The sequence below is a fragment of the Homarus americanus genome, unplaced genomic scaffold (genome assembly GCF_018991925.1).
Source record: "Homarus americanus isolate GMGI-L3 unplaced genomic scaffold, GMGI_Hamer_2.0 scaffold38393, whole genome shotgun sequence".
Lineage (NCBI taxonomy): Eukaryota > Metazoa > Arthropoda > Malacostraca > Decapoda > Nephropidae > Homarus > Homarus americanus.
The window spans coordinates 1,343,333-1,368,657 of record NW_024719307.1 but is presented as its reverse complement, the minus strand read 5'-3'; the positions used below and the strand labels follow the sequence as shown (position 1 = coordinate 1,368,657).

Sequence of the window (25,325 nt, the reverse complement as noted above, 5' to 3'; positions counted from 1 at the left end):
GGGAAGGAGACCAGAGGAGAGGGAAACAATGGGTTGGAGACCAGAGGGAGGGGAACAATGGGGTTGGAGACCAGAGTGGAGGGGGAAACAACAATAGACCAGAGGGAGGGGAAACAATGGGGCAGAGACCAGAGGAGGAAACAAGGGTTGGAGACCAGAGGAGGAACAATGGGGCAGAGACCAGAGGGAGGGAAACTAGGGTTGGAGACCAGAGGGAGGGGAACAATGGGGAGGACCAGAGGGAGACCAGAGGGAGGGGGAAAATGGGGCAGAGACCAGAGGAGGGAAACTATGGGGTTGGAGACCAGAGGAGAACAATGGGCAGAGACCAGAGGAGGAAACTAAGACCAGAGGAGGGAAACAATGGGCAGAGACCAGAGGGAGGGAAACAAGGGGTTGGAGACCAGAGGAGGGGAACAATGGGTTGGAGACCAGAGGGAGGGGAACAATGGGGTTGGAGAACCTGGAGACCAGAGGAGGGGAACAAGGGGGAACAAGGGGTTGGAGACCAGAGGAGGGGAACAAGGGGGAGAGGAGGGAGAGGGGAACAATGGGGCAGAGACCAGAGGGAGGGAAACATGGGGTTGGAGACCAGAGGGAGGGAAACAAGGGGCAGAGACCAGAGGGAGGGAAACAAGACAAGGGGTTGGAGACCAGAGGGAGGGGAACAAGGGGTTGGAGACCAGTTGGAGACTGAGGGAGGGGAACAAGGGTTGAGACCAGAGGAGGGGAACAATGGGCAGAGACCAGAGGGAGGGAAACTGGAGGGGTTGGAGACCAGAGGGAGGAACAAGGGGGAGACCAGAGGGAGGGAACAAGGTTGAGACCAGAGGGGGGGGGGAACAAGGGGTTGGAGACCAGAGGGAGGAACAAGGGGTTGGAGACCAGAGGGAGGGAGGAAACAATGGGGGAGAGACCAGAGGGAGGGAGAGACCAGAGACCAGAGGGAGGAGGGAACAATGGGGTTGGAGACCTGAGGGAGGGAAACAACAGAGACCAGAGGGAGGGAAACAATGCGGGAGACCAGAGGGAGGGGGAAAACAAGGGGAGACCAGAGGGAGGGGAACAATGGGGCAGAGACCAGAGGGAGGGAAACAATGGGAGGAGACCAGAGGGAGGGAAACAATGGAGGAGACCAGAGGGAGGAGGGAAACAATGGGCGGAGACAGAGGGAGGGAAACAATGGGCGGAGACCAGAGGAGGGAGGGAAACAATGGGGTTGGAGACCAGAGGGAGAGGGAACAATGGGGTTGGAGACCAGAGGGAGGGAAACAATGGGGCGGGAGACCAGAGGGAGGGAGGAAACAATGGGGTTGGAGACCAGAGGGAGGGGAAACAATGGGGCAGAGACCAGAGGGAGGGAAACAATGGAGCGGAGACCAGAGGGAGGGGAGGGAAACAATGGAGGGAGACCAGAGGGAGGGAGGGAAACAATGGGTGAGACCAGAGGAGGAGGGAAACAATGGGGCAGAGACCGAGGAGGGGAACAATGGAGACCAGAGGGAGGGAAACAATGAGCGGAACCAGAGGGAGGAGGGAAACAATGGGGTTGGAGACCAGAGGAGGGAGGGAAACAATGGGAGCGGGAGACCAGAGAGGGAGGGAGGGAAACAATGAGGGAAACAATTGGAGACCAGAGGGAGGGGAACAATGGGCAGAGACCAGAGGGAGGGAGGGACAACAATGGGTTGAGACCAGAGGGAGGGAAACAATGGGGGAGACCAGAGGAGGGAGGAAACAATGAGGGAGCGGAGACCAGAGGAGGGGAGGGAGGAGGGAAACAATGGGGGTGGAGACCAGAGGGAGAATTAGGTTCCCACTACGGGGGGGGTGGAATAAGGGGTCATACAAGAAGTGGGAATGAGTGTAGAAAGGAATGTCAAGGAATGAGGGAATAAAGTCCAATTGGGAGATGGAGTTATGAGTCCTGCTGGATTAGGAGGGAATGAGTAGAGGCATCAAAGTATTGTCCTACTAGTGACGGAGGGAATGGGAGACTAACCAGTGCCACTAACAATTGGGGTGACGCGAGGAGTGGCTCTGAGATGGGTGGAATGAGGGAGATAGTTTGGAGCCCATTAGGGGAGGGGGAGTTGGGCATTCCACTAGATGGAGGGTGTCAACTTTCCACAAGATGGAAGGGAGAAAGGGAGAGTCGGGGCCGATCTAGAGGAGGAAGATGATTTAGGGATCCCACCTGGGAGGGGGAGTCCAACAAGAGGTGGGAAGAATTGAGGACTCCCTAGTGTGGGGGGAGGAATGGATACAACTAAGGGTGCAGAGAATGAGGGGTCCCACTAGGAGGTGCAGGGAATGAAGGGGTCCCAATAAGGGTGCAGAGAATGAAGGAGTCCCACTGAGGTGCAGAGAATGAGGGGTCCCACTAAAGGTGCAGAGAATGAAGGGTCCCACCAAAGGTGCAGAGAATGAGGGGTCCCACTAAGGGTGCAGAGAATGAGGGGTCCCACTAGAGGTGCAGGGAATGAGGGGTCCCAATAAGGGTGCAGAGAATGAGGTCCCACAAGGGTGCAGAGAATGAGGGGTTCCACTAAAGGTGCAGAGAATGAGGGGTCCCACTAAGGGTGCAGAGAATGAGGGCCCACCATGAGTGCAGAGAATGAGGGTCCCACTAAAGGTGCAGAGAATGAAGGGGTCCTAATAAGGGTGCAGAGAATGAGGGGGTCCTACCTAGGAGGTGCAGGGAATGAGGGGGTCCCACTAGGAGGCAGGGAATGAAGGTCCCAATAAGGGTGCAAAGAATGAAGGTCCTACTAAGGGTGCAGAGAATGAGGGTCCCACTAAGGGTGCAGAGAATGAAGGGTCCACTAAGGGTGCAGGGAATGAGGGGTCCCACTAGTGCAGGGAATGAGGGGTCCCACTAGGAAGTGCAGGGAATGAGGGGGTCCCACTAGAAGTGCAGGGAATGAGGGGCCCCACTGGGGGTGCAGGGAATGAGGGGTCCCACTGGGGGTGCAGGAATGAGGGGTCCCACTAGGGGTGCAGGGAATGAGGGGGTCCCACTAGGGTGCAGGGAATGAGGGGTCCCACTAGAAGTGCAGGAATGAGGGGTCCCACTAGGAAGTAGGAATGAGGGGGTTCACTGGGGGTGCAGGGAATGAGGGGTCCCACTAGGGTGCAGGGAATGAGGGGTCCTGCTAGGGGTGGAATGAGGGGTTCCCACTAGGGGTGCAGGGAATGAGGGGTCCCACTAGAAGTGCAGGGAATGAGGGCCTCACTGGGGGTGCAGGGAATGAGGGGTCCCACTAGGGTGCAGGGAAGGGGGGTCCTACTAGGGTGCAGGAATGAGGGGGTCCCATTAGGGGTGCAGGAATGAGGGTCCCACTAGGAAGTAGGAATGAGGGGTCCCAACAGGGGTAGGAATGAGGGGTCCCACTAGGGTGCAGGGAATGAGGGGTCCCACTAGGAAGTGCAGGGAATGAGGGGTCCTACTAGGAAGTGCAGGGAATGAGGGGTCCCACTAGGGTGCAGGGAATGAGGGGGTCCCACTAGGAAGTGCAGGGAATGAGGGGCCCCACTAGGAAGTGAGGGAATGAGGGGCCCCACTAGGGGTAGGGAATGAGGGGGTCCCATTAGGGGTGCAGGGAATGAGGGGGTCCTACCATAGGGAAGTGCAGGAATGAGGGGCCCTACTAGGGTGCAGGGAATGAGGGGTCCCACTAAAGGGTGCAGGGAATGAGGGGTCCCACTAAGGTGCAGAGAATGAGGGGTCCCACTAAGGGTGCAGGGAATGAGGGGTCCCACTAGGGTGTAGGGAATGAGGGGTCCCACTAGGAGGTGCAGGGAATGAGGTCCCACTAGGGGTGCAAGGAATGAAGGGGCCCACTAGAAGTGCAGGGAATGTGGGGTCCCACTAGGAAGTGCAGGAATGAGGGGCCCCACTAGGGTGCAGGGAATGAGGGTCTCACTAGGGGTGCAGGGAATGAGGGGGTCCTACTAGGGTGCAGGGAATGAGGGGTCCCACTAGGGGTGCAGGGAATGAGGTCCCACTTAGGGTGCAGGGAATGAGGGGTCCCACTAGGGGCAGGAATGAGGGGTCTCACTAGTGTGGAATGAGGGGTTCTACCAGGAAGTGCAGGGAATGAGGGGGTCCTACTAGGAGTGCAGGAATGAGGGGTCCCACTAGATGTGCAGGGAATGCGGGGTCCCACTAGTGCAGGGAATGAGGGGTCCCACTAGGGGTGCAGGAATGAGGGGTCTCTCACTAGTGCAGGGAATGAGGGGTTCTCACCAGGAAGTGCAGGGAATGAGGGGTCCCGCTAGGAAGTGCAGGGAATGAGGGGTCCCACTAGGATGTGCAGGGAATGCGGGGTCCCACTAGGGGTGCAGGGAATGAGGGGGCCCACTAGGAAGTGCAGGGAATGAGGGGGCCCACTAGGAAGTGCAGGGAATGCGGGGTCCCACTAGGGTGCAGGAATGAGGGGGTCCCACTAGGGTGAAATGAGGGGGTCCTACTAGGTGCAGGGAATGAGGGGCCCTACTAGGGGTGCAGGGAATGGAGGTAGGAATAAGGAAGCAACAGGAAGACAGAGACAAGGTTCCATACTAGTTAATGGAGGAGTCCAACAATAAAGTGACGAAGGGTCTAACCGGGGTGGGAGCAATGAGGGGGGTCACACTGGGGGAAATAGTGAGGGGCTACCAAGAGAGGGACTGGGCGTAGGTTTCACTGGGAGGTGGGAACCAGTAGAGAAACAACCAAGGTCTCAACAGGGAAGAGTACAGGAGAGGTTATCAGCACAGGAGGGACCTAGATACAGGGGTGGGGTGCAGGGTCCAGATAATATGGGTCTAATTAGGGTCAGATAGCGGAGAGGAAGAGAGGGATTCAGGTACACGAGGGGAAGAGGAGGGGTTCAGGTACATAAGAGGGGGTTCAGGTGGGCAGGGAGAAAGAGGGGGCTCAGGTAAGGCGAGGGAGGAAGAAGGGGGTTCAGGTACATGAGGGGAAGAGGGGGGGCTCAGGTACATGAGGAGGGAAGAGGGGCTCAGGTACACGTGAGGAGGGGAAGAGGGGTCCAGGTACAGAGGGGAAGAGAGGCAGGTACACGAGGGGGTGGTTCAGGTACATAAGAGGGGAAGATGGGTTTCAGGTACACGAGGGAAGATGGGGGTTCAGGTACATAAACGGGAGATACATGGGATGAAATTGAGTCTTGGTACACGAGTATAAGTAGTCACACATAGACAGACAGACATACACACACACATGCACTCCTGAAGCGATAGTTTACCAGATGAAAGACGGTGGGGAAGAGGTCAATAAATGGAGAAAACGGTGAAGGTGAGGGTGAATGGAATTTGAGACTGAGAAAAGTGCGAGACGGTAAAGAGACAAAGAGAACAACGGGACTAAGAAATAGGAGACACAAACAGACAGAGATACAGGATGAGTGAGAGGGGTAAAAGAGGGCGTAGGGAGGGGTGATAGGAGATCCAGGGGGAGACGAGAGATCCTGGGAGGAGGAGAGAGGTAGAGAGGGGAAGTAAGACAGGAAAGATCCAGGGGAAAGGGGGAGACAAGGGGAGAGACTGCATCAAAGTATGAGGGAGAAGCAACATCACAAAGGGATTAGGGGTAGGACAACCGATGGCAACGTTAAGGGGAGGGGGGGAACGACTATCAGCAGACAAAAGTGGGGAGGGGAATGAGTACCAGCAGTCAAAGAGGGGGGAACAAGCACCAGCAGACAAAAGGGGGAGGGGAACGAGTACCAGGAAACAGAGGAGGGGGAACTGCTTTGACAGAGTGGGAAGAGTATAAACAAAGACCCAGCAACGAAGAAAACACACACACACACACACGATAAGGACAAGGTTAGTATACCAGGTGAAGGATGGAAGAAGAATGTTTGAGGGGGTATTGATGGAGAGGGGAATAAAAGAGGAAACTCGAGCGGGCATAAATGAGGGGAGTTAAGTGGTTGAGAGATACAAAGGTTATATAAAATGGAAGTACTTCAGGTCGAGAGGGATACCTATATTGATGATGAGGGGGGTGGGGGGAGAGTGATGGGGTGGGGGTTTGATGAGTGGCAGGTCAGAGTAAACAAGTTCTGTAGGGTTCAAGACGTAGAGGTGACGAAGATGAGATCAATAAAGGAGAGAGAGATGCTGAGGAAAGTAAAAATACAAATTAAAACGAGAGATAAATAACAGTACATACACCAAATTATGATCGAAAACTTTGGACATGCAATTTATAAACTGAGTACACCAACACTGATAATAGTCTCACAATGGTAAATTAACCAAGATATTAAAACATACATTAAATATATAAAAAAAAATTTTTAAAGGGGTAGAACAGGACAAACACATATCAGCTCCAACACTGGCTGTCTCAAGGCTCTCTGGAGACAGGTTGACGCCCCTGTTCGCATCTTAATTCTTTTTTTTTTTCAATGTTAACCTCATGCCTTCCTTACCTGCCCCCAAGGTTTCACGAATTAAATGAAAAGTGGAGAGGATCGGGAGAATGTCAGGGGGGAAAATATGTCAATGGGTTGTGAGGATAGCAAACATGAGGAGAGAGGTCGTCGGGAGGGTATAGTGTTGGGAGGTAGGGAAGCAGCTTTGACAAGAACCCAATGGGACAGGGACAATAAAACAGGTATGGAAATCACAAGGAGTTATAAAAATGACAAGCCTCAAAGACAAGGGTGAGTAGGGTTAAGAATGCAAGAATTTCGGACGGGGAATGAGTGGTGATGATAGGAAAAATTAAATAGGTATTATATGGCCATGAAAATAGGGATGAAGAGTGAAGGCTCGAGAATCGAATATAATTAAGAGGCAGGGGAGGGAGGCAGAGGTGCGTTTAACAAGAAGGTTTAACAGAGCCGTGTTGCGCTGAGAAATTGGCATGCAACGGCTGAAAATGTCTACTTAGTCTAAAAGTAGTAGTAATAAGTAATAGTACAGTAGCAGTAGAACAGTAATAGTTGTAGTAATAGTAAAAACACGTACATCTAAAAATCATTCAGGGATAAAACAAAACACTTCACATTGTTGGGGACGAAGCATTCTGGTCCATCCAACGGTATTCTGTATAGAGCAAATTTTTTTCTGATAAAAGACAAATGTCTCAAAAAAGAGCTGAATGAAAAAAAGGGGTTGATGCAGAATACAGAAAACCCTCTTTTGGCAGGATGTGTTCGAGGGGGACATACTCACCGTCGTCTATTGTTGTACATGTAATTGGAATAATTTGATCAAACAATTTTTCCAGGGGGATTATTTTAGGTTCCAAGGAAACTGTTATAATAGTTATAATGCGAAAGCGCCTAAGTACACACCGACAGCATGCGGACACGACACGTCGCTGATAACAGTGCACCACCACACACGGCCAGCCGGCTCTACCTGGACAATATTACACACCAGGCGGAACCAGGGGGTGTTTGGTACACACTGGCAACCATGGAGGAATACACCATTCATCCACAACGGAGGAAAGGCTAACTCGCTTTAAGTATGACCATCCAATTAGCATGGACGCCCACCTGCCGTGTAGTACCAGGCAGGATGGCATCCCCACCATGAAGCTCATACTTATCAAGAAGCATTCCTGCCATGGTGGAAGGCTGTTAGTATTGCACCCCATCACTAGTGGCAGACTACCACCCCCAACTTGGCATTTGGCTAGCATCCCAGCTACGGGTTACATGTGAGAAGGAAACTAGTGGGATAGCAACTCCCTTTAGTGGCAGGTTAAGCAGGAAAGCATCCCCTATCATGTAAATATAGGTCAACTAGACGGTAACTAGCAGTCTAGAACTGATGGTCTATTAAGACAGCAACTTCACTATTGTAAATATCCCACCGTGGCAACAAGCTAGATTGAATTGCAGTTCCACAATAAAGGCGGCTCAACTGGACTGCTTTATGAAGGTAGCATGACATACACGTTAAGAATGCAAGAGTAAACCATCATTACTAAGCAGCCACTCCTACCACACTAATGGACAAGCTTCCTTAGTGCATCCTGGCTTGCCACGGTGGTAAATTTAGATGGTAACCCCCACCCCCTCTTCCACTGTGGGAAGAGGCAGACAAGACAACCAGAAAGGTTTGGCTCTAGTTCTGTGCTGAACATTGGACAGGGTTGGGGTTTAAAACTACCATCAATTCACATGGTAGGGGATGTACAAGCAAGGGTAGGATACTCATTAAAGGGATCTCTAAAACACTGCCCTACCTAAAATACAAGAACAAGATAAATACTTGCCCTGTTTGTTATAAACATGTTCTAAACATCACAGTCCCCTGGAACCGCACTGGCACAACAATGCCTATACTACAACTAACAAGCACCTTAACAGTAACACTTAACTCAAAGTTCAGGAAAATTATCCAGTATATTATTTTATCGTGAAAACAAACATGCAAAGCACTATTACATTTAAATTAACCTATTCTGAGGGATATACATTATCTTCCAGCACTAGCATGGAAATTATGACAATAAATTAGTATCAAAGATACGTGGATGTTCTAGAGTTAAATGTATTATATATAAGGTTTCTAATGTATACATAGTCACTCCAAGTGGATTTCTTATAGAACAGCAATTGAGGAAGAAAATGGGTACAATTATACATTATAATAAGCATAACACTAATTACTGGTGATGTCCTTTCACGTGTTCTGGGAGCTGCCTTCCATACGGACTATCCATGGCATGGAGTGGTAGGCTAAAGTGGCGATAAAGCAGTCACTAACGTTATCTAATGCATTGTATGCAAATTATACCAAGCCTCGGTGCAGGTGTTCGCAGTTCAAGAAGAAGTCTTGCCAACGCACCAGGCTATAAAACCTCGCACAGTAATGCCTCACAAGTATTCTTGGTGAAAGATCATCATTGTGTTGCATTAAACGTCCTGTTCCTCATGACATGTTTTCTTTTAACATATTTCGCACCTAACATGAATATTGTAGGCCTATTATTTTGCATTACTTTGGATATTAAGTTCTCAGCCAAACAAAATAAATAAATATAGTGAGATGCTCAATTAACCTGTCTGTTCGGCCCCTTCACCACCATGTCCGTCCTAGGTGGAGCCAAACACTCATGCTGTCAATTGTTTCCTTATTTATTCCATAATATAGAAGACTTTCAAAACAGTGCTTCACTTTTGATCTCTTTTAAACTTGCCTGACGATTACATCACTGCCACTAAAAAATTATTCGGCACCCGTGTCATATTGCATCACGCCGTAAGGATGCCGAATACTTTTTTTAGTGGGTGTACCATGTGAGCTGCAGATGACATCGTCCTAGCAGTCATTCTTAACACCCAAATTGTCAGTCCTTCAATATTTATCCTTCAAAAGACTGGTAATTCAGACCATGTACAGTACAGTAGTGTAGATGGTTACCACGGGTTATCTTTACTTAAAAAGCTAACACACAAAAAGAGACAGCATGGGTCTTGATATCCCCTAGTAGGCTCGGGATAAAACCATTATTTGCACTATTTGAGGTAAGATAAATACAACATGCTGACCGATGCCATTATGTTTCAAACTTGAAGGCATCTATACGAGGTGTTGTCCAGATACCTCAAAAATTAACGAGGAAAACCCTATTACACTGAAACGAGGGCAAGCCGAACATATAATATTTCAGTACTGTATTTTATTTATTCATTTATTAAGTTTATCGGTTACTATATTGGCCATGGACTGTAAACAATAAGCTAACAAACTGGTTGATCGTTCAGTAAACAGTATCAGACCTCATTACTGTACTAAATTCCTCCGATATCACGTGAACAAGGTAGTCATGGGATATCAGTACCCATTCACCTCGATATCCTCCTCAGTCATAAATAGAAATTTCAACAAATTATGTCCTGATTATGTTAACGCATCTTAATTACAGTACAGGGTATAAATTATGGGCATTTCACGAGTTCATTTGATAGTCATTGTGAAATCGTGCAAAATAATATAATCTATAAAAAAAAATTGCTACGCTTAACAAGACAGGCTTACCAACTAGGGCATCTATCTGAATGACCAGTCGAACAAACAACCGAAATGTATTATTTTGATTTTATTTTTAAACTGACAAAACTTTATTTATAGCATTTAACTCATTATTTTCCTCATTACCAGAGGTCACTAGTGTACTACTGTACGTTCCTTGTGGCTGTCCATGACTTTAAGTCCAGAGAAGCATACAAGATTCTATTGCTTTCTGTGCAGTCCGGCCAACACACGAGGTCAAGGTAGAGGTGGCCCATTACTTAGGCTACAGTTGAACAAATATAGAATCAATATACCCCCACCTATGTATGTAGTGTTGGAACAATAAATAAAAGACGGTTACAGAACTTGACAGAAAAGCATCAATAACGTAATAACGCACGTTGATCCATACCATGAACGTGCTTACCGATAAAAAAAATACTGTGATGGTGCGAGTTGGTCAAGGACACCCCAAGCTGCACGCGATGCCAAAAATCAAAACGTTTTTTGTATTATTTTATCCTATAGCATTTCATTTACTGTAATTGCAATTTTCAATAATATATGGGTACTTAAGATGTTTAGTTTTACTCGAATTTTTTTTACAAACCCTAAAATCATGGGTTACCAAAGACCCAGGAACTAGTATATTTGCGCCACCTTAGTTTGTAGTCTCTTAAGATTCTTCGAACACTGCTGGAGACAGCTGGCAACTCAAGGCCGTTTGTTTACTATAGTACGTAGTATAAAATAATACGAAACAAAGCCCAACCAGTAAATTAAGCAACGGGGAACTTAGTAACCAATCACCGATCACTTTTACATTTATTCTTAATTTTTACGACGTACTATAGAAAACAAACGGCCTTGAGTTGCCAGCTGTCTCCAGCAGTGTTCGAAGAACCTTGAACGAGACTGTACAGTGTACATACTGTATATCCCAGGAAATACTGTAATTAGGTACAACAGGTACATAATTTTGTTTACTCAAAATTTGTTTTTAAGTTTAGGTTACGTAACTTTACCGCAGATGACCGAGGATGGATATACTGTATATATATATAAATTAAGCTTCTTTTGAGTCTTCGTCAACAAATGGATGAATTAGAGTATAAACCTTCTTAACATCTCTTACTCAACAGGAGTATGTTTACTTTACACATATGACCGTATGCGGTAAATCAGGAATGGGAAGTAGCGGGTAAATTCAATGCTATTAAAATAACAATGGAAGCGTGCGCAGACCACAAAGGAAACTTTTTAAGAACTGGTAACAGCACACTACTAGAGGTGGTTACAAGTGCTAAGGTCTATTGTTATTTTGCTGATCTTTATACATATATACCCTGTACAAATATTTGCTTAAACATTCCTATCTAGTCTCATCACATAAAATTTACATCAGGACATTTCGTACTTGTGACATATCTACATATAGACAAAGCGAATTCATATTTACAATCGTCTCCGCGCTGATACGAAGGTAAATGAGAATGGAAATTTACACAATATTAATGGATAGAGATCAGTTTGACCTCACCTGTGACCTTACTGAAAGAAGTGAATAGCTTGGATGATGTGGGATATTAATTAATAGTATCATTACATGTTTGCCTTCTACGTACAGCAAACCATAACATTTCTCCGTCAATAACAAAAAATAAAGTTGGAAAATAGTCATACGAGGGTGTTCTAAAACCAGTGAGAAGATTCAGGTTTAAACACAGGTACTTAGGGATTCAGGCAATTAATCAAGCCAAGCTCCGCCCTGAAACCCTCTAATGGGTAAACTTATCCCATGTCACATACTGTACGTCTTTGGGTCAGTAACGCAGTCAACACGCCTTACTGCACACGTTATCGATTTTCTCTGGCGATTCTTTACGCTCCACGCCTGCGAGCAGGAACTGGCGGTGGGGTCGAGAACGGTGGTTGGAGGGGCCTTGGTGGAGGGGCCCAAGAGGATGGGGTGTTTGGAGGCAAAGAGACAAAGGTGTGGTTGGAGGGGCCTGGGTTGCAAAGAGAGGAGAACAAGGTGGTTGGAAGCTGGTTGGAGGGAGAGCAAGATGGTAAGAGGGTCCTGGGCAGAGCAAGAGAAAGTGAAGACGGTGAGAGTACCACAAGAGACTAGAGGGTAAGAGTGCTGGAGAAAGGAGGAGAAGGGGAGGAGAGAGGGAGAAGGGGGCAGGAGAAGCAGGAGAAGCATAGAGCAGAGAGCAGGAGAGAAGGGGAGAAGAGAAGAAGAAGGAGGAGTAAGGGAAGAGAGCTAGAGAAGGGGAGGGCAAAGAGAGAAGCAGAGAAGTAGAAGGAGAAGGGGCAGGAGAGAAAGTAGCAGAAAGGAGATAGGGAGAGCAGGACAGAGTAGAGAAGGGGGCAGAGAGAAGAGAAAGGGGGGCAGGAGAGAGAAGAGAAAGGGGGCAGGAGAGAAGGAGCAGGAGAAGGGAGTGGGCAGGAGAGAAGAAGACAGGCAGGAGAGATGAAGAGAAGGGGGAAGGAAGAAGAGAGAAGAAAGGGGAGGAGAGAAGAAGAAGAAGAGGGGGCAGAAGAAGAGAAGAGGAGAGGGAGGGGGGCAGGAGAGAAGAAGAGAAGGGGGGCAGGAGGAGAAGAAGAAGGGGCAGAAGAGAAGTAGAGAAAGGGGGGACAAGAAAGCAGAGAAGGGGCAAGGACAAAAACACAAGAGAGAGGAGGGGAGGAGAGAAGGAGGCAGGAGAGAAGGAGGGCAGGAGAGAAGGGGAGGAGAGAAGCAAGGTGGTAAAAAGTGGCCAGGACAAAAGACAAGCCGACAGCAAGCATACCAATAAGAAAGACCCTGGGTTTTAAGAAATTAAATAATGAAAACTACAACAAAGGTGGTACAGAATGAGGCAAAGACCGAGAAGGTGACGTGCAAAAAAAAAGGAGGGGGGGGGCAAAATAAAATACCACACTCTGGGATGGAGCAACAGACTGACTGCAGGGGTTGTCAAATTAACGTGTTGGCGAATTGTGGCTGTTGTGCGTGAGATAAAACTGTTGGGTTGGCAGCAGCAAGCGAGGCCAGGGGAAGAATGTGACTTGTAAAATGGGTTTGAAGGAGAACAAGGCGTCAGGGCTAGGCAAAAACAGACTAAAAGAGTAGGCGTCAGTAGCCTAAGGGTAGAATGATGAAAAGCAATGGAAAGGCGTACAGCAATTTATGGAGCAATTACAAGAGAAGTTGTGAAGATTGGAACCACATCACCTGGTTTGAGAAAGAACCATGACGACGAAATGGAGTTGTGAGAAAAGGGACCAGAAAAGGGGACCAGAAAAGTTTAAAGTGGGGACCAGAAAAGGGCCCAGAAAAAGGGCGAGTTTAAGAAGTGGGACCAGAAAAACGGCGAGTTAATGAAGTGGGTCGAGTCCAGAAAAGGCGAATTAATGAAGTGTTAATGAAGGGGGAAAAAAGGGAGTTAATGAAGTGGGTCAGAAAAGGGCGAGTTAATGAAGTGGGTCCGAATTAATGAGTGGTCTCAGAATGGGCGAGTAATGAAGTGACCAGAAATGGGCGAGTTAATGAAGTGGGTCCAGAAAAGGGCGAATTAATGGAGGGGTCCAGAAAAGGGGCGAATTAATGGAGTGGGTCCAGAAAAGGGCGAATTAATGGGTGGGTCCAGAACAAAGCGGGCGAAGTTAATGAAGTGGGACCAGAAAAGTAATGGAGGGGTCCAGAAAAAGGGCGAATTAATGGAGGGGTCCAGAAAAGGGCGAAAATGCCAGAAAAGGGGCGAATTAATGGAGTGGGTCCAGAAAAGGGTTTGGGTCCAGAACAAGGGCGAATTAATGCCAGAACAAAGGGCGAGTTAATGGGTGGGTCAGTACAAAACATGGACCAGAACAAGGTGGGGGTTCACAAGTGACCAGGGGACCACAAGGTGGACCTACGAAGTGGGACCAGAACAAGGTGGGGTGGCTCAAGGCGTGTGGGTCAATGAAGTGGGACCGGAACAAGGTGGGTGTTCACCCTGGTGGTGTTCACGAAGTGGGACCAGAACAAGGTGGGTGTTCACGAAGGGGACCAGAACAAGGTGGGTGTTCACGAAGTGGGAAAACAAGGTGGGTGTTCACCAGTGGGACCGAACAAGAACAAGGTGGGTGTTCACGAAGTGGGACCGAACAAGGTGGGTGTTCACGAAGTGGGACCGGGGAACAAGGTGGGTGTTCACGAAGTGACCGGAACAAGGTGGGTGTTGGACCGAAGCCCGAACAAGGTGGGTGAAGTTCACGAAGTGGGACCAGAACAAGATGGGAGAACACACGAAGTGGGATGGTGTTCAGAACAAGGTGGGAAGCCAGAACAAGGTGGTGTTCGTGAAGTGGGACCAGAACAAGGGGTGGGTGTGGGAGTGGGACGAAACAAGGACCAGAACAAGGTGGGTTCACGTTGGGACGTGAAGTGGACCAACAAGGTGGGTGTTCGTGAAGTGGGACCAGAACAAGGTGGGTGTTCGTGAAGTGGGACCAGAACAAGGTGGGTGTTCGTGGGACCAGAACAAGTGGGAGGTGGGTTCGTGAAGTGGGACCAGAACAAAGGTGGGTGTTCGTGAAGTGGGACCAGAACAAGGTGGGTGTTCGTGAAGTGGGACCAGAACAAGGTGGGTGTTCGTGAAGTGGGACCAGAACAAGGTGGGTGTTCGTGAAGTGGGACCAGAACAAGGTGGGTGTTCGTGAAGTGGGACCAGAACAAGGTGGGAGTTCGTGAAGTGGGACCGGAACAAGGTGGGTGTTCGTGAAGTGGGACCAGAACAAGGTGGGTGTTCGTGAAGTGGGACCAGAACAAGGTGGGAGTTCGTGAAGTGGGACCGGAACGTATACCGTAAAAGTTAGTTGAACTGACAAAACTTTGGTCTGCCCCAGAGGTTGGCATATAACAGAGCCGTCTGCGGTTCCCAGCCGCTGAGTAATGACATGGAGACGATAAATTGAAAAGTGAAAGGCAGAGGTGAAGGTTGAGGAGCCGGCGGGTGTGGTACTACTTAGTCGCCGTACGCGGTATTACCATAGGATTTCCACCCTTACATGTACAGTATGTTGTGTAAACGCGGCAATTCTGTTGGCCCACAACCTTGAGCCGCTTAGTTCCACGTCTGACGGTCACAGCACTTACACCTGGCGGGGAAAGTCGCCCACCACCCCATCACACTCCCAACTGTACTTCCTTAAGAGACATTAGCACCTGGCATATCTATGACTTCAAATAAATTTACGATAATTATCTACATACAAGTAATTATTTACTTAACATCGTCTTCCCAACGAATTATTTTCAAATAAATATTTTATCAATATCTTTAACCAGTATTCAAATTGTAAACATGACCCCGTCCAACCTACAATCAGAAAAAAAAAGTGGTCCGAATTTTTAATATACCTGTACAGTAAATGCTTCACCGCATGCGACAATTTACCTGTTCCTTCATTACACTGTATTCCTTTATAGCGTCTTCGTGAAAGACTTGATATATTTCATTAATAAAAACTCAGCTGGAGACTTATGTCGTTCCTGGAATATTTTTCTCCAATTGGAGCATATTTAAGCGAACGGAAATGGCTTCAAGATTCTTGAGAAAACATGCGATTTGACGCTGTCAACTGCACTAAAATGAGCACTGGTAAAATTGAAAAACTTTTCGTGCCAAAGCTAGGTTTAAAGTATTTTTTTTTTCATTAAGAAGGTTTACTACCCTGTAAATCTTACCTTTCTAGAGTGAACTTCAGATAATATAGTATTCACCTGAACAGGTTACAGTAACAATTGATCAAGTCTATCTTGCCTAAATCAGCTTTCATGAGCAAAGTTTCGGTTAAATTAAATATCGGGGTACCGGTAGGTTAGATTTTGGTTTGCTTTGCCAGTCAAAGATGACTTTTCAAAGCTTGGACACATTTTAAAATTATACAATACTGTACAGTATATTTTTACAGACAGGATACAATTCAAAAGTTGTAATTTTTTCATTTACAGCAGCTAGCGTCCTTCAACCTTAAAAGAAATGCTATAAAGGTATTCAATGATTAATTGGTTCAATAAAAAATCGTGGTCAACCATGCAATACTTCGACAGGTAAAGTTTGGTTTGAATTTGCACATTTTAATTTTGAGACAAACTTCCGTTTTTAAGACTTAGAATTCGGCCTGCCCTCGCCCTCTCGATTAACCCACTCAAAAAAGGCATTTCCCAAGCCAATGCACATGTCCACCCCTTGATCAGTGACCGGCGAGTTAAAAACAGGATTATCACACTTCCCAATTGGGTAATTGTGAACCTAGTAACCTTTCACAGGCCAAGGTAAATATGGCCAGTCCAGCCAAATATTAATAATAATAATAATAACAATAATTAACGGTTTATTGAAAAAGTTCTGCAGCCCGAAGGCTGAAAATATACATTGGACATAAATGACTTATTACATACAATTCCCCTGTTAAAACACTGTCCTCAAGGACGATGCTCTGTTTTCATCGTTCAAGTTTTTACAGTACCGTTTATTCCAAAAATTAAATTACCAATTCGTGTACTCTTATATACTTCGATCACCTGGACGGGACTGGAAGGAAAGCCATAAACTGTATGTACAGTTTTAGATATACCATCTCGGTAACTGAAATAAAAATCCAAGTCCAAGGTTAGAGAACTGCAGTGCCTCTAAGGAGATACCGATACCATTTATTTGATCTGAAAAAAATGTGGAAGATAAAAGGCAAACCTGTAAAGTTATTACTAATGAAAACAAACTATAGTAACAAAATAAAATTATTAATTCACCAGGAGAAAAATCGTGGTCTCGGAGCATCGGATAGGTGGCGCTGTTGTGCAAGTAAGGTTGAAAGGGAACCAGCATTTTCTCTTGTGGACGACCGAAATTAATCCGTTCTGAGAGCTTCAATGACTGATCAATAAAACATCAATTGAATTGAAGATTTAAATAATTTACCGATTTTTGCGTCTTGAGAACATATTCCTTAGCTTACGGAATGTAAAGATTTGAGCGCATGCGTACGTTTACTGTGTGTGTGTGTGTGTGTGGAGGGGGGGGTTTGATCATGATACAACTGTGCGCGCACTAGCGCGCATGGCCCGAGGGGCGACCGAGGTGTTGCACGGCCCGAGGGGCGACCGAGGTGTTGCACGGCCCGAAGGTTAACCATGGTAATGTAGGGAATGTGGTGGAGATCGCAGCCGTGCACGGCCTGTGGGAAATATATACTGTACATGTCTGGTATCAGCGTCTGGGTGCTGGAGGACGTATCAGCTCAAAAGATTTTGGGAGGTCAATGTGTCAGTAGACGGGTAGAGAAGAGGAAATTGTCACAGTATAGGTGTTGGAGGTAAAAGGGGAAACTGTCGCGTATGGCTGCTGGGGAGAGGAACTACAAACTGCCTATGGATGTCGAGAGGGAAAACTGTCAGTATAGGGGATTGTGAAACTCAGCGTAGGAGAGGGGAAACGATCAGTGTTGGGAGTGGGAAAGCTCAGAGTGAGGGTAAACTGTCAGTGAGTGGGGGAAACTCAGCGTAGGAGAGGGGGAACTGTTAGAAGTGCCAGCGTACGGGTGGTCGATTGGGGGGACCCGCGTACGGGTGGTGATGGGGAGTGTCAGCGTACGGGTTACATAATACTTCCCTGAGATATGTACAGTCTATATCAGGTGCCTAAAAGAGAGCTCAGGTTCTCAACTGGCTCAGCCATGTTAATATTGTTATTATTATCCACTATCTGTTTATCTGGCTAAATAAACTGTTTCAATTCAAGCGTACAGGTAGTGATGGAGTGTGTCAGCTTACGGGTGTTGGATGGGAAGTGTCGGAGTGAAGATAGTGGGGAGGTGTCAACGGAAGAGATGGTGGTGGAGGAAGTGTCAGCGGGAATGATGGTGGTGGAGGAAGTGTCAGCGGGAATGATGGTGGTGGAGGAAGTGTCAGCGGGAATGATGGTGGTGGGGGAAGTGTCAAGAGGGAGTGAAGGTGGTGGGGGAAGTGTCAGAGGGAGTGAAGGTGGTTGGGGGAAGTGTCAGAGAGAGTAAAGGTAGTGTGGGCATTGGGACAATTGTTAGTGAAAGTGGTACGTGTGGTATCGACGTACGGGTGGGGAGGGGGAAGTGTCAGTGTATGGGCGGTAGTATGGTAAGTGTCAGAACTAATAGTGAAGGTGATGGGGGAAGGGGAGGTGGTGTTAATACGAGTCTAACAGCACATTATCAGTACTATGAGGTGTATATGCGGGTCTTGTGGTGTTCACATTTCGGTGAATCTATACGAGTCTTGTAAAGGTGGCCGTGATGGGCGTGGTCTGCGAGGTAACGGGTTTTGTAAGCTCGTGTAAGCAAATCGACGAGTTCCGCAACATGGAAAACTAACAAAATTACCAAACTTCCTTAATTACGGCTTTGAAAACTTCAAGGGTATAATAAAAGCCGGTGATAACGGTAAATAGCCAAAAGCCGGGTAACGAACGAGCCGAATAAATTATTAACACAGTCTTGGAGCAGCATACGGTGGCCCTCACCACACCCCAAGACTTTTCCTATATCTTACGACACACTACCGACAGCCTCCCTCCAACCTGAGCAAGACAACACCCCAGTAAGCTGTATGGTACTCATTACACGGAGCTACATCTGTCAGTATTAGGGACGAGCCGGTGAACTGAGAAGCAGCTATTTTGTGTACGGCAGCCGGGCAGGGAGGGAGGGAGAGGCCAGCACACAAGGTGAAAATGGCGCGCTCTCTATATTGTAACTAACTCGCCGGGAAGACAATACCGCCGGACAGGAAGCCATGCCGCAATAAATTTTTAACTTCATAAATTACAAGTCCCCTGTCAATGAACGGCCAAATGTCAAGGGTGAATAAAAAAAAAATCTTCGTTTGACACAATTTGGCAACGTTGCGTCGATACAGCCAACCTTGGCGGGCTCCACTCAAATGTTAAGAGCTGTGCTGGCTTCATCCAAACACAATCATCGCGTGTATTTCTTTAGGATCAAATTGTGACACTGGAATTAGCTTGCCAGTTCTCATAACGTGAAAATGTAATTCTCGGTTGCTGGACGCTGACAAGAGTGACGTTACTCGACTGCCTTGAACAAGTCACAGGAAATGAGTTATTCGCCTTAAAAATACCATCTGTTGGTTCAGCGTGTATTATACCAGAATAACAACATAGATATCCTATTCATGTAGAAGCCAGGACGAAACACCTACCATTTTGGGTGCGTGTAAGTATCACAAGCCAATCGACAGACGTCTGCTCGGTACCACTGTCTCAGAGTGACTGCGAACTCCCGCCACTCCACACTCCCGCTTATCACCACCTTGTGGCAGGCTCTGCATCGGTCTTATTATTTCTAATTTCTAATTAATATGTTCATAATTTTATTACACCCTAATTACAAATAAACGTAAATGATGCTATTTGACACGCAATAAAGACTCAATATCTAATTTAAACAGAAAATGTGGAACTATATGCTATGGCGGAGGGTGTTGCGCGGTTCGAGCTGCGGATAGGCGGCCTGTGATTGGTGGAACTTTACCTGCAATGCGTCATGGGCGGCGAGCTTCTCCCTGCAGCCGAACACACCGCCGTTCCGCGTCGAGCGGCCCGCACGTCGACTTCACTTACTCGCGTTTATTTTGTATTTTCATGATGCAAATGATGGCTGTAACATATTTAATTTCTACCTTAGATATTCTTTGTTAAATACGTTGAAGCTAGAGAGAGATTCCTGCGCGTCTTAGAATTCATCCCTCGGCCTCCCATGAAGTAAGATTTACACGTGACACTGATGCTGACATATTTAAATCGCACACGTAAACAAATAATGTGTTGAACACTAATGATCCCACATACAGTATAAAATGGGAAGTACTAACGCAGGTGTACATAGAGCAGCAGAAGAGTTTTAAGCAGGATCGATAACTAGTGAGGGTTTGTTCATTTGTGCATACCCGCTCGGTGTAGCCTGGTCGTACACTAGTAACATTTCACTTTACTAGGGACGTGAGCTCTTAATCACCTTTAATTAACCCCTCTTCCTAGATGACCTTTGATATCTGCTACAGGTGTCGGACAATGGGAGTTATCAGTAGTACTCCACCCCACTGAAATTTACCCGCTGTCGTGGTGTCGAAATATTTTTAACTTTCATGGTAAATATTTAAATAATATATATATATTTTATTTTTTTTATTTTTTTATTCTTGAAGTTTTAGTGTGATGTGTCGGTGAGTTAGGGTCGGGTTGTTACAAGGCCGTCTAGTCCGCATGACTGCTGCCAACACCCTTGGTCTCTCATTGTATGTGTATATATAAAATACTGTCACTCACTGTAGCCATTATCACATACTTTATGCATACTGACACTCTATAGTCACTCATGGTATATACTTACTATCACGGTCACTCACTGTACTATCACGGTCACTCTATACTTATTATCACGGTAACTCACTATACTATTACGGTTACTCACTGTATTTACTATCACGGTCACTTACTATATTATCACGGTCACTCACAATACTATCACGGTCACTCGCTATGCTATCATGGTCACTCACTATACTATCACGGTCACTCACTATACTATCACGGTCACTCACTTTACTACCACGGTTATTCAATATACTGTCACGGTCACTCACTGTACTTATTATCACGGTCACTCACTATATTATCACGGTCACTCACTGTACTTATTATCACGGTCACTCACTATATTTACTATCACGGTCACTCACTATATTATCACGGTCACTCACTGTATTTACTATCACGGTCACTTACTATATTATCACGGTCACTCACTATATTTACTATCACGGTCACTCACTCTATACTTATTATCACGGTCACTCACTATACTATCACGGTCACTCCTGTACTTATTATCACGGTCCTCACTATATTTACTATCATGGTCACTCACTGTACTTATTATCACGGTCCTCACTGTACTTATTATCACGGTCACTCTATATTTACTATCACGGTACTGTACTTATTATCACGGTCCTCACCATATTTACTATCACGATCACTCACTGTACTTATTATCACGGTCACTCACTGTACTCACGTACTTATTATCACGGTCACTCCTGTACTTATTATCACGGTCACTCACTATATTTACTATCACGGTCACTCACTGTACTTATTATCACGGTCACTCACTGTATACTTATTATCACGGTCACTCACTATACTATCACGGTCACTCACTGTACTTATCACGTCACTCACTGTACTATCACGGTCACTCACTATACTACCACGGTCACTCACTATATTTACTATCACGGTCACTCACTATACTTACTATGACCATCACTCACTGTATACTTATTATCCCGGTCACTCACTATACTATCACGGTCACTCACTGTACTTACTACCACGGTCACTCACTATAATATCACGGTCACTCACTGTATACTATCACGGTCACTCACTATACTACCACGGTTATTCAATATACTATCACGGTCACTCACTGTACTTATAATCACAGTCACTCACTATACTATCACGGTCACTCCCCTTGCGCCACCCTCCACCCCACCACTAACACCACCACCACATTTCCTACCCCCAATTCCCCACAGTACATGACACAGTTCTTCCTGGGAGAAACACAACCAAATAATGAATAATAATGAATAATAATGACAAATGAATAATAATAATGAACAACAAAGAACAAAGGAAGGCGTTATGTATGTGTTTGTTTTACCGTGAATTGAGGACAAACTTCCGTTGAACCAGATTAGCACCGGTATGTGTGTTTTTTCCCTCATTGATTCAGGCTATAACACACACACACACACACACACACACAAATGAGGACACACACACACCCATGACAAACAGACAGACACACTCACATACCAAAAGCATAAACATAATCAGTCTTGTCAGTAACCTAACCAATGACTCAGTGCCAGCCAAACCAAGTGACCTCTGACCTTTGACCTCTAAGGCTCAGCTAGACGCAGTAAGTTACCCGGAATTCCCCTCAAGAATCCGTGCGTAAAGTTTGAAGGCAATATGTGTGTGTGTGTGTGTGTGTGTGTGTGTGAGCTAGAAAGTTGGCGCGCTAATCGTCCAACCACGGTGATTTCCTTGAGATGTGTGTGTGTGTGTGTGTGTGTGTATGTGATGACCTGGTACATGTGAACTAGCTTATAAGTCATTTGGGAAGAGAAGTGGTTAACGATGATGGTAATAATAATAATAATAATAATAATAATAATAATAATAATAATAACAATAACAACAACAATAAACTACAAACAAAACACTGTCAACCTCATACGGTGTTCAGTACGATATTTGCGGACGCCACACATTGGGAGAACACACACGATATTGCCATCAGTTTTAAGTGGCTCTTACACACCCCTCCTTCATTCTCTCCACTTATTGACCAACAAAAATTTGACCTTTGACCCCGTGACCTTGATTAAGACATATATAAAGTATACAAGTGGGAAAATAATCCATGTATTATTGAACTTTCTGGAAACAACATTAATGATGATAATGATAATAATAATAATAATAATAATAATAATAATAATAATGACAAAAGTAACAAAATCTAATACAGAAATCACCACCATCAATTACCGCCAACAACAATCACCACCATCAGTTACCGCCAATAACAATCACCACCATCAGTCACCACCCACACAGTCACTTCATAATAAGAGTCCAACCAGACCCAATAATAATAGAGAAATACACAGCCTCGCTTTATGGCAACATTGGTCCAGTAAAAGTCACGAACCGGCAACTCGACCACTGTGGATATAAATAGTACGAGATTGCTTTTTGGGTGAGCTATTGTAATCTAGTTCTCGCGGGTCACGGAAGGGGCGGCTGAGATCAAAATTTGCATGTCTGTAACTCAAGACAAAAAAAAATAGATTGCAAGTGTGTCTATATATATATATATTTATCTTTAGTGGAGTATGAAAGTTTGGACAGTAATTCACCTATTCTAAAGTACCAGGTAATTTTGACCCTTATTTAAAAAAAAGAATCAATGTGTTTTTTAGGAATGTATCAATCGTATACATTAAAGCAATATTTGTCTATCTTAAGTAATAAGTACAGAGGTGAAGGTACTGTTACTTAGAATAGTTCTAATTAACAAAGGGTAGACAGAGGAAAATGGCATAACGAAACTTGCTCATGGTTCCACCCTGCCTGGGGATCAAACCCTGGTCCGCTCGCTTGCGAGGCGAGCATGCTGACCAGTAATTGGGAACCTAGATGTTAATCGATTTGCGGATCGTGTTCCGGGGTAATGGTTAGCCAGTGCAGTTGGCGAGTTGTCCGGTCTTCTCGGACTATTCCTTGACACTGGGTCATGCAGCTCGTAAACTCAGGGTGTGGTTGTTGTGTTGGCGACAGCTTCTACACCTTAAACAAATTCACACCTACGTGGCCCTAGGGCCGGCCATCCTCGTTACATGAGGGGCAACCATTATTATTATTATTATCAATTAACAAAGGACACACACACACCACAACCATACCCACACCCTACACACACACACCACAACCATACCCACACCCTACACACACACCACAACCATACCCACACCCTACACACACACCACAACCATACCCACAACCTACACACACACACACCAGCCATACCCACACACACACACACAACCATACCCACACCCTACACACACACACCACAACCATACCCACACCTACACACACACCACAACCATACCCACACCTACACACACACCACACACCATACCCACACCACCACACACACCACAACCATACCCACACCCTACACACACCATGCCACCACACCCACACACACACACACCACACCCCCACACACACACACACACACACACACACAACACACACACACACACACACACACCTACACCACACACCTACACACACACACACACACAACCATACCCACACCCTACACACACACCACACCACACACACCTACACACACACCACCATACACACCACACACACACACACACACCATACCCACACCTACACACACACCACAGCCATACCCACACCCTACACACACACACCACAACCATACCCACACCCTACACACACACACAACCACCCACACACACACACACACCACACACCATTCACAAAACACCCAGCCAACCAACGTCAACAGTGTGTTTAAGCAGTTCAAACACGCCCCCCTCCTCACCTACCCCACGCCCCCCCTCCACCCTGCCCCACGCCCCCCTCCACGCCTACCCACCCCATTCATCATCACCTCTCTCATTATCCAATTAGGTAACATTAGACGTATCAACACAAATATCATCTCAGGTCGCTGTAATTTGTCATTTTCTTAAGAGTCCACACACGAGGCCTGTCATTGTCTTGAGGGAAGTTTACCACAGAGAGAAAGATTAGTATTATTTTCTACTTGAAGATTAGACACCTTTAGCTTACATCACCTGAAGATTGGATACCTTAGCTTACATCACCTGAAGATTAGACACCCTTAGCTTACATCACCTGAAGATTAGACACCCTTAGCTTACATCACCTGAAGATTAGCACCTTTAGCTTACATCACCTGAGATTAGATACCTTAGCTTACATCACCTGAAGATTAGACACCTTTGGCTTACATCACCTGAAGATTAGACACCCTTAGCTTACATCACCTGAAGATTAGACACCCTTAAGCTTACATCACCTGAAGATTAGACACCCTTAGCTTACATCACCTGAAGATTAGACACCCTTAGCACATCACCTGAAGATTGACACCTTTAACTCATCACCTGAAGATTAGACACCCTTAACACATCACCTGAAGATTGGATACCTTAGCTTACATCACCTGAAGATTAGACACCTTTAGCTTACATCACCTGAAGATTAGACACCCTTAGCTTACATCACCTGAAGATTAGACACCCTTAGCTTACATCACCTGAAGATTAGACACCCTTAGCTTACATCACCTGAAGATTAGACACCTTAGCTTACATCACCTGAAAGATTAGACACCCTTAGCTTACATCACCTGAAGATTAGACACCCTTAGCTTACATCACCTGAAGATTAGACACCCTTACATCACCTGAGATTAGACACATTAGACATCACCTGAAGATTAGACACCCTTAGCTTACATCACCTGAAGATTAGACACCTTAGCTTACATCACCTGAAGATTAGACACCTTTAGCTTACATCACCTGAAGATTAGACACCTTTAGCTTACATCACCTGAAAGATTAGACACCCTTAGCTTACATCACCTGAAGATTA

The 25,325-nt window shown here is 46.2% G+C and overlaps 1 protein-coding gene across 3 annotated transcripts in view; it reads right to left on the bottom strand.

Moving 5' to 3' along the window:
• Nucleotides 1-19,345, bottom strand: part of LOC121859997 (calmodulin) — a 41,578-nt gene extending 22,233 nt beyond the window's left edge. For 2 of the 3 annotated variants that reach the window (XR_006087799.1, XM_042357008.1), the window contains exons 1-2: nt 19,217-19,335; nt 7,195-7,200 (exon numbers count right to left, since the gene is read on the bottom strand). Coding sequence is in view for 2 of the 3 variants with exons in the window: in XM_042357008.1 (XP_042212942.1) it covers nt 7,195-7,200; nt 19,217-19,219 (9 nt within the window). In the remaining variant the exon portion in view is untranslated. Of the gene's footprint in view, nt 1-7,194; nt 7,201-19,216 lie in introns of all 3 variants that reach the window. The other variant, XM_042357009.1, reaches the window with a different exon arrangement.
• Between the last annotated feature and the right edge of the window lie 5,980 nt (nt 19,346-25,325).